Source organism: Antennarius striatus, chromosome 1 (genome assembly GCF_040054535.1).
Source record: "Antennarius striatus isolate MH-2024 chromosome 1, ASM4005453v1, whole genome shotgun sequence".
NCBI lineage: Eukaryota > Metazoa > Chordata > Actinopteri > Lophiiformes > Antennariidae > Antennarius > Antennarius striatus.
The window spans coordinates 22,253,257-22,266,833 of NC_090776.1; the positions used below are offsets into that span (position 1 = coordinate 22,253,257).

At 39.2% G+C, this 13,577-nt stretch overlaps 1 protein-coding gene across 1 annotated transcript in view; it reads left to right on the top strand.

The window, feature by feature from the left end:
• Positions 1 to 13,577, top strand: part of zfhx3b (zinc finger homeobox 3b) — an 87,725-nt gene that overhangs the window by 53,836 nt on the left and 20,312 nt on the right. The window contains exon 5 of the mRNA XM_068315043.1: positions 7,557 to 7,664. Coding sequence (XP_068171144.1) covers positions 7,557 to 7,664 — 108 coding nt within the window. The remainder of the gene's footprint in view (positions 1 to 7,556; positions 7,665 to 13,577) is intronic.

Here is a 13,577-nt window from a genome sequence, read left to right on the forward strand (position 1 = left end):
AAAGAAAGCTCCCTGTTTGATTTGTATTAGAAACGGAATGGAGGGAGGTAGCAAGAGATTTTTTTTTCAATAAGTGGTAGCGCTCTCATAGATGTTTTAAAGTGCCAGTGCAGTGTAATCATTGGATTTCTTTAGTAATTAGCTATGAGCAACCAGCCATGGAGGTTGATAGAAGAAAGGTTATCCAATATATCCACTGCAGGCTGTACTAGAAAAATGTACTGTATAACCACAGTAAGGTTCACATACACACACACACACACACACACACACACACACACACACACACACACACACACACACACACACACACACACACACACACACACACACACACACACACACACACACACACTCATATACAGTATATCTGTGCAGCTGTGTGATGCAATAAATAAACATAAGTGTTATGAATTCAGAAGATAAAACACCATCCCACCATCCTCCTCTGCTCCTCTCAACTCCTCTAAAACATCTAATTCAGCCGTCCAGTGAAGATTTGTAACCAAACACATCAATGATACTCTATATTTTATATTTTAAATAAAATCGATTAGGAAAATTGGTATTCATAACCTTGTTGGATTCTGTTTTATCTGCGTGTACGCTTTTATAAACAAACAGCTGGTTCAGCCCTGGGCTGTAGATGGAGACGGGACTGAATGACCGGTGAGGAGGATTTGCGGAGAAGCCCACACTGGAGAGAGGCATGCTGAGAAATGTATTTGTGTACTTAAAGTTTACAAAGATTGAGGGAAAGCCTCTGCTGGCAGACTCGTGTAAATAGGGCCCGTGTGAGATCTGTGAGGTGGACTCCTAACACGCGCCGAAGTAGGTGCTACATACATCCAACCATGGCAACATTGATTTTCTGCGCTAATACCTCCACAGAGCGGTCCACAGACAGATGGATGCACTACAAAGATATGCAAATAGTGCATTCGATAAATCGACGGGCTGAGATCTTTTTCAGACGGTCCACTGTAGCGGTATGCAGTGCCTAAAAGGAGAGATAAACTGATAAGTACCTGTTAATGGACACATATACATGAGTGCACAAACTCAGATCAACGTAAAAGCACCTGTCGGCTACCTGGGAAAAACTTTGATCAATAAGAGAAGTTTTATGTTGAAAAGAACTGCTTCAGAAAAAACACATCAGATACACCAGAGGAGATTCCAACGTTATCGTCTACTATTAACAAGGTTCATTTTTAATCTGTGGTATTATATTTTTAATTTTCAAAAGTTTTCTTCAAGAAAGCTTTTTTGTTTTATATCTTCTGTATAATAGCAAAAACAAACTGCGGGTATAGTCATAGTCTGCTTATTAGTCAAATATGAAAAAAATGCTGCTGGGTGTATGTCATATATAATGGATGTGGGCTGTCTTGTTAAGCCCAGCAGGCTGTATGTGGCTGGGTCTCTGTAGGGAAAGGCTCTGAAGCTCGCTCTACCTGGTAATTAAAGAGAGTTTGTGGTGAAAGACAAACATCAGGAGAGATGAGCTATGAACAAAAGAGCTGTGACAGTTTCAGGTTATGTGATTTTTTTTTTTTTTGTGTCCCTTTTTGCCAAATGAAAAATCAATACATTTTCCGGGTTATACATATTCAGAGTGACCACTGTGTTTCCGCCCTGATGGAGCGAGGGGTGGGTGGTTGGGGGGACCGTGGGCTAGAGTGAAGGGAGTCGCCTGTTCGTCTGTCATAACTGTACCATCGTATTTTCCAACCCACTGGTGAATATTTCAGAGTTGATGTGATTGCCCTTCATGACAGCGTTGATAATCCCCCCCCACCACACACACACACACACTTTTTTTCAACCACCCCCACACTCGGTCAGCCCTCCCCAAATCTGTTTGCTCCCTTTTGAATAACTGCAAATAGGTGGACACATTGTGATGTAGAGCTAGAGGAAAAAGAAAAAAGATGCATTAATAAAAGGAGGTTGATTTAAGAGGAGGCGGCGATGGAAGACGATGAGCGTAAATGCACGGTGGGGGGTGGGGTGGCAGAGATGCAGACTGGGCTCTTTGTGCAGGACAATGTCCCTCAGGCAGAGTAGATGGAAGAGCACTGCCCGGTGATGTTTTTGCCCTCTATCCAGGCTTTTAGCTCATCATCCTAGCAGGGAAAAGTACATCCTGCATCTTCCATTGTGCACATAATATGTGTTAGTGAGCGGTCATCATCTTGGACATCCAAGGATGTGGTGTGTGTGTGTATGTGTGTGTGTGTGTGTGTGTGTGTGTGTGTGTGTGTGTGTGTGTGTGTGTGTGTGTGTGTGTGTGTGTGTGTGTGTGTTTGTCAGCTGGGGCAGAAGAGTGAGCAGTCCCTGAATGCTCACTCCCTATGCTGCCACATTAACCTAGATCCTCTCCTCCTTCATCACTCAAGAAAAAAACACGAGAAAAGAACTGGAGCTGCACTCACTTTATCCATTTTATTTGTAATGTATCTAAACATGCCATTAGCATGAGAGAAGTATTTCCAATTAGTATAATTTCCCATGAGATAACACTTTAGGGAAAATATTTAATACATTTCATGGTGCTCAATAACAGCTTCTGATTTACTGATAAAATAGCCACAATTAGTATGTTTTAATGTGTTATATTCTGTTACAGAACATAGACAGGAAGTGTGTGACCTGAATACACCCAACATCCTTTCAAATGGCAAAAGTCTTTGAAAGGCAGGAGGGATCAAAGTAAGTGTTGCAAAACCTATAGGACTGGTTTGATGAGCTGGTACCATCGGTAAATATTGGAGTGATGGAGGAGGGGTTGCTGCAGTATCGTTCTACACTGCTGTTTGTGATTAACTTGCTGTTTAAAGTTTTTTTTTTTTTAGTTATTAGCTGCCCACCTCCAACTCCTGCACCTCCTCTGGTCCACTCTCTTCCCATCAGTCCCATGGAAACACAAAGTAGTCATTCACATTTAGATCCTGAGGTCACGACAGGGCCAGCAGGGAGAGGCTAGAGAATCCCTATCGACAGGTCAGGAATCTAGCATGTAACTCCAACCAGCGGCATGGAGGTAGCTCGCTGTTTTTCCCCTGTCTAAACCCTGAGAGAAGTGGAGAGACACATGTACTTTTATTTTATGTGCATATTCTGATATTTACTTACATTATTTCTCATGTGCGGTTGTGTCTTTTTACTAATTGCATACGCTTTTTGGAATGTATTTATTTCTGTAGTGCATATATTTGAATACTTCTGGATTAAAGTAATGGCTTATACTGTATATCAGTGTGAATGATTATAACGGCATTTCTTGAAGTTGTAACATGTGTTAACATTTTAACTCGGCTTCATGATCTGTTGTTTACTAATCAGTATGGTTGATGATAACAGTTTATTATGGTTTATCAGTTGTTCATAGGAAAAAATCCCTCTTGTCTCCGGTTAGATTGTGGGCACGTCCTGCTCTGTTGTGGTTTTGAGAGGTAGCTCGTAAGGGCGTATAGGGAGGGAGCTGCGAGTGTGTGCGTTGGAGGAGGGGTTATAAAGGGTGAGAATATGTTCCTGTGTGTCTTTTTTTTTTTTTTTTTAGGAGATCCTACACAGAGGGGTGCAGAGATGCTGATATGAGGAGCGTACAATGCATGAAAGCCCTCAGCATGGGTCCTGTGTCTCATTGTCCCGTGGTCCCTTCCTGTCACTTTCATTTTGCACCCTCCAGTCCAGAGTCAGGCAAACTTTGATATAAGTAAGGGGTGTGAGGGAAGAAAGGGGGGAGCAAGATGGTTTTTTTTTTTAAGGAAAAGAGGAGAAAGATAGTCTGTGAAGTGTGAAATAAGATTGCTTTTTTATCCGACAGTGCAGCATTAAAGAAAAGGAAGCTGTCCAGCCCTGGATAAAGCAGGCGGGGGGGCACACCTCTGATTTACAGTGTCGTCCTGTGACACCTGGTTGAATTGATAACAGCTTCAATAATCATAATTAGAGTAATGAGAGCATAGACGCAGGGATCCACGCAAGACCTCCGAGAGGAGCGACACTCAACCAGTGCGAGTCGGGGAGAGCAAGAAACTCAACTCAGCCCCAACATTAGTCCTCCAGGCCTTTCAAAAGCGGAGGAAGACAGACAATGTTGAGACAGCTTCTATGCAACAAAAAAAAAAATTAACTGATTGTCATAACTGTTTCAGGAAAACTGGAGTCATTTTTAGGTAAGAATGAAATTCTGTACTTAAGGAAAGGCACTTATCATCATAGCGGTGTATACTGTTGAGGCAGAGGATGGAGGAGGAGCCTGACCTAGTGAAAGATATCAAGAGTGACTATTATTACTTGCTACTGCTCTTCTCTACAGTCTGGGAAGGAATACTGGAAAGTGCAGTGGTTACCATCAATAATTTATCAGGCCGTTTGTGCTTGTCAGTCTGATTAGCATTAGTGTAATCACTGCTCTTCAGGGGAGAAGAAGGCTGCTCTCTCTCATCGAAGGTAATCTTAGCATTGTCAGTGTCTCATCTTCACCGGACGTCTCTTGCATAGCATCTGCTTTTGTCATCTCCACATATTTCTTCCCTCATCCCCTTCCCTATGTGTTTCTGTGTGTTGCCTTCCCGCACCTCATTAATGTGCCTGAGCAAGTTGTTCTCTCCCGGCTTGTAAAGAGTGACACCTATGGGCGGGATTTTGCCACTGCACTCACTGGCAGAACAGGATTTGGAAGGCTGCTGGGTCCAAGTGTGTGTGCGTGCGTGTGTGTGTATGTGTGTGTGTGTATGCGTGTGTGTGTGTGTGTGTGTGTGTGTGTGTGTGTGTGTGTGTGTGTGTGTGTGTGTGTGTGTGTGTGTGTGTGTGTGTGTGTGTGTGTGTGTGTACCTCTTTCAATGTTTGTTAAATCCTGGAACAGAGAGCCCAAGGACTGTCTCCATTGAGTGACTGACAGAGCAAAGCTGATATTTACATGCTCAGGCCAAATGAGTGTAAACTCTGTGTTTGGTTTGGCAGTGGGCTTATTCAGCTTGCATGATTAAATTAATGGAATTGTTTCATATGATTGTATTAGGATGGTTAATGAAGACAATTAATTAGAAGACAACCTTCAGGCTATTGTCCTTTACATCTCTCAGATTTAGGTTAAAAATGGCCTGCTGCCATAGCTTTGAGTGTTTCATCTGTTTTCGGTTAATCTATGACTACAGTTTTAGTCTCTCTTCCATCTGCATCCTACTCTTAGGCCACTCATGACCTTTCATTAATTACGGTTGCTTGACTTTAATCATTCTTTAATACTGTTAGAGATGAGAGGAGGAATAGGCAAAGTGATTTGCCACTTTAAGATGTAATGCTGCTCCTGGAATTAAATGTCTGCATTTCTGCATGATTTATGGACAGGGCTCTGTGTCATGTGTACTAAAAGTGTCAGATACGTTAATTAAAATTTAAATAAAGTAAATATTGGAATCAGGAGGGTAGAGATATATCGGTGCAGATGTGAGCATGCACAGTGTGAAGAGAAGATCAGGCTTAGCATTAGAACATCTGCTGGTGCCTATCACTGGAATGTTTAAGCACAAACCATGTGTTGATGCGTAGGTGGGGAATTAGTCTCACTACAAGCGTAGCATAGCTAAGAAATGACACCTTAGCCCCGTTTTTAAAGGTGAAAAAAATTTACCTGGGGATTATTTTGTAATCTGAGCACCCGTGCAGCTGTACAGTATCCTAATTCTTGCAGAGTTGTGGAGATTTATGCAAGTAGGCGGCAGAAGGGATTTTAGGACTCTGCAGGAGTTCATTGGTTTTCTGGGAATGTTAAACATCCACCTCACCAGCAATGGGTGGGCTGCACAGGATGGAATTCATAGGGTTGCTTGGAAACATAATAGAAACATGTTCAAAAATAAAATGAAATACATTTTATTTGGGTGTACGATCCAGAGAGGAGTCAGTCATCCTTTTTGAATAACAGAGACCCTTCGTCAACAGCATTTTCTCAACAATGGGGAGGTGGAATATACTGTAAGCCTAAACCTTGTGTATTACTAATAACGCAATGTTTCGCACCCATTGGAGGACTCTTTTTAACTGCAGTAATCTTACTTACCTTGAATTTGTGTGTCAAATACTAATTTGATCATTTTTCAAAGAAGTTCTGTATTTTGGAGCTGTAGTGCATTCAGTATAAATACACTTAAAAAATAGCTAAATAAAAGGATAGATGCACAATATATAAATGTCTGACCTTTTTAGCCCTACAGAGAATAAGAATATATTTTCCCATACAGACTAGAGAATGAGAAAATAATAATTTTCTTGAATGTATTTTGAGTCATAAACATTAAACATTTGCATAATGTTAGGTGAAATAATCTCCACACCCCCATAACCTCTGTATGGATTGAAGGAATTAATCTATTTTTACCCTTTCAGCAGAAAAACGTGAAAATTGAATATTCAAATCAAGTTATCAGGAAAGAGGTGATAAGAATAGCAGCGTACTTGACAAATGTGTTGAAAATGTATCTGGGATAATGTCAGTTTCAAAGTTTGAGAACATGATATCTACTAATATAAAGTGTAGCCACTGTTTGACAACAGACATGATAAACAGTTGGTCTTGGGGTAATGTAACATCATAAAAGTGGTTTTGGCTCTGGGTAGTTATGTGGTGAGCTAAGATTGGATGTGCGATGACTGCAGGGCTGAATACTTGAACAGTATGTTGTAGTAGCTGTTGCAGCATTGTCAATATATCAATAGCTCATACAGTAGAGACCCGAGCATGAAAGCATTTTCAAAAGAGCATTTAAGTACATTTGCTGAGAATTAGCTGACTTGTGTAATAACTGATAGAGCCTATTGACTGCGGCCTAGTTTACTGTTGTCAAATCAATGCTGCTGCATGCAAGTCCCACTTTTAAACAAACTTAACAGGCAAAGGGGATGTTCAGGGGGCACTAGAGGGAAATAAACAAGATTGATGCCCTTTTTATTATCTGTTTTTGCTATCTTTTCCTCTGTGTGTTACTTACAAATAGCGTTATCGGATATCCATTGTTTGGACTTCGATGCTCCTAAATGGCCTGATATATCGAGCTGAGGCTTTTAAGGTGGTTACAAGGGATTTCTTCCTTTGACTTGGCATAAAAATAAAACGAATTGTGGTGCTGAAAGTTTTAAATATTTATGATTATATTATTATTATTATTTTGGCAATAACAGGATCTTGTATCCGCCCATTTCAGGGCAAATGGATGCTTTCTTTCTTCAATTTTAAAAAAAATTAAACACAGGAAACCTTAATTATTTAATGAAATATAATAACAATACTAATTAATTATTAGCATTTCTCCTTCTTCATTAACTCTCATTTCGAAATTCTTGTCAAAATTATTATCTCAGCAACCAAACTGCAGGACAGAAAGCAGGTGAAGTCCTTTTTGTCTGCTAGCATCGCAACCCTGTGTCAGCACATGTAATTGTTGCAAGCTACTATTTAAAAAAATAAATGCTGCCGTCCCTTTAAGTGCTTCCACCAATTCTGATGGCGTGGTAATTTACATATCTCTTCCTCCCTCCCCCTTCAGGAGAGCTGAGTGAGGATGTGGAGGCTGCTAGTGAGACCACCACAGACCAGGAGGACCAAACCAAAGACAGAGAAAGTGGGGGGGACAAGGAGCTCACCAAAGGGACAGGTAAGGCAAATATTTACAACACACACATTTGGGGAATAAACTTGCCTCCTTATCGGAATGGTGCTGGACAAGGGGCTTTTGTCTTATTAAACTATACACATTATATAATATTAAACACCTTGTGTCTAAAATCCATAAATCTACTTCTAAGCTGCACTTTTATGCTGCTGGTTATTTGGAATTAAATTCCATCAGGTGCAGTGAAATTAGATTGTTAGGTAATTTAGGTAATTTGCTGGTGACACATGTGACTCGTGTTTTGTCTGCTCAGTAGAGGACATGAGGAGAGGGGCCTGTTTGCATTATTCTAACTGAGCCATGTGTGTACACATGTGAGTACTGCCCCCTGCCAACTTTGCTGCATACACAGGAACTCACACAACATTTACCTGGGTTTAGTGTTATCAGATCAACCTGGTCGTATCTGGGTGTCTGCTTTTTGACAGATGAAAAGGTTGAATCTTAGATAAGGGGCTGGTCTTAGCCTGAAGGGAGGAGCTTTAGGCCTGAATAATCATTGGTCGACTGCATCATACATTTCTTTAAAAAATGTGGAGTTTGTTTTGGAGCCATTTGAGATTTCAATCGTACAAATTGTCAATTCAGTTCAGTATTCCCAACCTGAATTAAATGTTTTATGTTGTTCATGTGTGAATTTCTATCCTGTTTGTTGGTCCATTTCTGGCGATAACTTAATGACACCTGCCCATAAGTTCAAGTCTGTCTGGAAGAAGTATTTCAAATTAAATATGACAATGGATAGAAATACAAAATCAATCGTGGCAACTGCCCTTCTCTATTGTAGCTTCTTGTACTTAAAGAGTATTTCCTGAGGTAGTGTGTGAAGTGTTCTTGCTAAATTTTATTACTAATACTCTGTGGAGAAAAAAACAGAAAAATAATTTCTATTGTCAAATTTATTAAAATGTTGACCCTTACAGTATTTAAATACAGACATTGAATTATTACAACAGGAGCAACTTGCTTAACATTAAAATGTAAAATGCTTCATGCACTGCAGGTTTAAGTGTATCATTGTATATTAATCTCTCTCTCTGTCTCTCTCTCTCTCCCTCTCTGTGTATATACAGTGCCTTGCGAAAGTATTGGCCCCCCAAAACCTCGTTGACATTTTGCCAAATTTCAGGCTTCAAACTTAAAGATAACAAACTGAAAATATTTTTCAAGAATCAACAACATGTGAGACACAATTGTGAAGTGGAACCAAATTTATTCAACATTTTATATTGTGTTTCCAAATAAAAAACTGAAAAGTGGGATGTATAAATGTGAGACCAAATGACACACAGGCGAACTCTGTTTGTCATTGTTGTCATTTAGGTCAACATTGGATCATTCAGAAGTCATCAGGGAACTCCTGGAGTCGTTTAGCTGAGCTGAGAGAACAGGGGGCCAATATTTTTGCACATCCTACTTTTCAGTTTTTTATTTATAAACACAATATAAAATGTTGAATAAATTTGGTTCCACTTCACGATTGTGTCTCACATGTTGTTGATTCCTGAAAAATATTTTCAGTTTGTTATTTTTAAGTTTGAAGCCTGGAATGTGGTAAAATTTCAAAAAGTTCTTGGGGGGGGGGGGGCAATACTTTCGCAAGGCACTGTATGTACTGTATGTGTGTGTTTGTGTGTGTGTATATATATACTGTGTATATATATATATATATATATATATATATATATATATATATATATATATATATATATATACACACACACAGACACACATACACTTTTGGTTTGTCAGTGTATACTTTCTATTTCGCCTTCTATGCAGTTTCCTTTGTGCGTCTGTGTTAGAAAAACAATGTTGGCAGTTTTCAATTCAATAGAAGAGATTTCTAATAATGATGACACTGAACAGTTACAGGCCTGGATAGATGCCTCTCACTTGTCTAACTTCTTGTGTTACTGCTGGATGTTTTGATTTACACTAGTCAGGTTAAAAGCTGGAAAACAATTCAGACCTTTTGCATACCTAAGTTTTTTCTAAAGTGTAGCAAAAAAAACTTCATCACAGTGTTTGAAGCCCAGCCTTTGTAAAAGTCTTTGATATTCGAACTTCTATTTTAAATGAGGCTGAGTTGTTTGTGTTCTTTGAAAGGGCGACACTCTTCTTTGATGGAAGATATAATGATATGCATGCCTGACTGAATATGGCTAAAAGTATGTTTTAGCACATCAAAATAAAGCACTTAAAAAAGCATTAAAATGAGCTGGCCGATTAATAATTCACTCATACCTATGGTGCACAGGAAGATGACTCCTCACATTAGGATTCCTCCTTTTTGAAAGGCATGCAATTTGATACAAGCATATTCAGTTCCTTTCCTCCCCTCTGCCAGTTGCTAATCACCAAATAAGTGTGTTTCTCTGTTTTCACAAAGGAAATATGTGCTTGCATATGAAAAATTTACAGCTTCCCAGCAGCTTATTAGAAACGCTTAGTTAAAAATAGCATGTGCATTAGGGAACCAGGTCTGAGGTTCTGTTTGATGTCAGTGAAAAGGTAGGTGGTTAGGTTAGGGCGGTGGGTTCAGTGCTGTGTTGTCAGCAAAAGCTAGACAGCTGTAGTTTAAAGGAAAGGTCTTTTTTTGTGTGCTTCAGTCTTTTATGATTGATGATCACATGTCTGTGCAGAGCAAGTGTAGAAAATAGTGTAGGGAAGAAAGAAAGAAGAACCTTGCAATGCATCTGGTAAACAGAGGAACGCTTGCTTGGCTGGTGATACTCTGAAGAAGTTTGTACAGTAGCCACACCGAGTGTGTGTGTGCATGTGTGTTTGTGTGCGTGTGTGATAGTATATGGTGCACAAGTGTCTTGGGCAACCTGTTATTTAACTGAAAGGTGCTCAGTCTCCAACTGACTGAAGCTGAGCTGAGCTGCCTCCACAATCTATCATTAGAACTACTAAAGTATTTCTTCTCACCATTGTCATGTAGCTGTTGGAGCAGCATACAACATTGTTCCTTTACAAATTGACAGTCACTGTCAGACAGTCGGTATTATCGAACACAGAAGAAAGGTTTCCTCCTTTTTAAAAGCTGCTGTCAATCTGATTTTTCTCTTTCTTGTTTCACAGCTCCTCAGTATTCATTAAAACCATTTAGAGGTACATCAGACGACTTTGTAAAAAGCATACGTGTTCAGTGTGTCATTGCCAGAAAGATGCCTTCATTATATTGTTGTTTATTTATTTATCTAAAAAATACTACATGTATGTGCATTTACATGTATTTTAAAATATGTTAATTTAATTCTATATCTCTCTATCCATCTTTCATCACAAATTTTAATGCTATGTATGACACACACAACTCAGCACACCTTTTTCACTAAGCTGAGGCAGCACGGTGCTGAGAGGGGCGCCTGCTCGGGAACAGGATCTGTACCTTCATTAAAGCAGGTGGTGTATTTATGCAGCAGCTGAATGTATGAGGATGCAGCAAGGAGAAAGTCAGGGTGGCGAATGTACAGGAGATAGGAAGGTGAAAAGAGCAGGACGGGGAAGAAGGAGGCGGATTGTTCATTGCAAACTCAGACTTAACATTTAAATTTGACATATTTATCATAAATGTATGGGCAAGGTTGTATGGAACATAGGAGAGTTGCTGCTATATGTGGGGGAGATGAAGATGGGAAGAGAGAGAGAAATATTCTCTCCACTCTGGGGTTAGGAAGATGGTAGTCTGAAATGTAGCTTGATAAATAATTCTTTCCATGCCTCTTTTCCTAAACTCAATTAATGGGAGGTGGGAAATAATTGTAAGAAGAAGAAGTGTTTTTATTTTCTTTTATTCAAACATGTTTCTTTGCATATCTTATGTTAGTGTTGTTAAGGTAAAAGTGTGTTGGATGTCACTGTAGCATCAAATAAACGTGATATGTAAGTTCTATTTTAACATTAGCTGCAGTGCATTTTTACAATGTATATAAATGTACACACATGTGAACAAGTAGCACACACTTTTGTTATTTGTTATTTTGATTTGACTCTCACATATTTATCTTTATGATTAGAATCAAACTAGGTCAAATGTACATTTTCTATACAAAAATTGAACGTTCATGTTTTTTTAATTGAAAACCTACAGTAGAAATGTGGATTAAGCAAATGATATAGTAGCAATTGATTAATTGAAACTACAGAAATATCCTCACAGATAATTCAACATATTATTTTGGGTTTACTAGAACCTGTCGATAATGTGTTCTAATAGGATCCTGTTGTACCTGTTGCTTAAGACCTACCTGTAGCTAATGCATATAGGCTAAACATAGAAGCTGGCTATGCTTTATGATCAAACATTTCTTCCATGTGTGCCGGTTTGAATCCACACCCACTTGTGTGGTTTTATAAATGTGGTGAAACAGACGTATGTGCAGATTCAGATGTGTTGTGTGTATCACTTTATTCACTGCAAATGCTGCAATTCGATTATTAGGATCCTCCAGACCAGAACCGTTGCAGGCATAAAAGTATTCTTCTTTCTTTTTATGGTGCTCTATGTTTTGTTGTTCTGGTGTTACTCATTTAGGGACAGACACAGCAAATGTTATTGATTGTTCTCCCAAGTAACACTGCAGATATGTAGATTTGATATTAGCTGTGATCTAACTGGAAATTCTTCTCTTATGGTTATTTACAATCAAATTATTCAAGTTTATTTTATTGTGACTCTAAACTGGGTGACATTCAGTGCAGAGGAGATTTGTTATTGCTTTTAAAACCTAAGTAGTGTGAGAAATCAGGAGCAGAAGCAGTGAAAATGTTTACATAGTCATATCACGTCCTTTGAATGCTTGTCATCCCTCAAATTGTAATTCCTTTTGTCTTTGAAGATAATAGGCCATAAATTGTCCTTGTTTGCGAGCCAGCCCCCTGAAAGCTCAGTGTTTATGAGTTATACAAAAGGGTGTCTAATGGCCATTGCTATGTTTCTGAGTGTCCTGTAAAGGTGAACACCAAGTCATCCGATTGTTCAGTGACCCAATGATAAATAATGTGTCTGATAATTACTATATTCCCTAAATTGCTTAAATCCAAATATGGTCTTCATACATTAAAGGAAACTATGTTTTGTATGGCTTCACTGTTAACTTTTTATTTTGATTTTTTTTTTAACCAAGTCTTGAGAAATATTGAACGAAATGAAATGTTACCCTTTATGTTACTGAAATCCCACATAGGCTATAATACCTGAATAAAAAGTCACACTGTTCAGCTATTGTTAGCTTAGCATTAAAAGACAGTTAGATGTAACACTGGGAGCGATGAATCATCTTCATACTAATGACTCACTGGTAGAATGAATGGAAGTAAAGTTATGCAGCCTTGCTGGCATGGTCTGGATGATAGGTTATGTTTTTTTACAACCGGAGGCCTGAAGCTGCCACGATGAGACAGGAACTGTGGTAATGAGGGGGCAGAGGCTCCAGGAGGGGAATTCCCTTCCCAAAGACTGGAATATTCCCCCCATCCTCCACTTCCTAACATGTTGTTTACCGTAGCATGAATTTTACAATATGGATGACCTCGCCCAAGGACAAAACAGATTAATTGCAGCTGTGACCATCATCCTGGAAGGAAGACCTGTGATGGTTAATTCAGTCTGTGCTGTGTCAGTCACTCTGTCTAAGCAGCCATCTTTTTCCCTTTCAAAGGCTGCGATTTCTCCAAAGATCTGTGCACTGTGCTGACAGCCGCTGTGCAGCTTGAATAATACAGTCCAGATATGGGGGTGAGACAAGGTGCCAAAGTCCAACTCGCTTACGGGACTTGACAGCACAAAAGGCTTTGGTTTACAGAAAAGAAGCATGAATTAGTAATCACCTAATTGACTCTTGTTTTTTATTTTTTTTATTTCTCCTTTGCCTTTTGTGCTTTCAA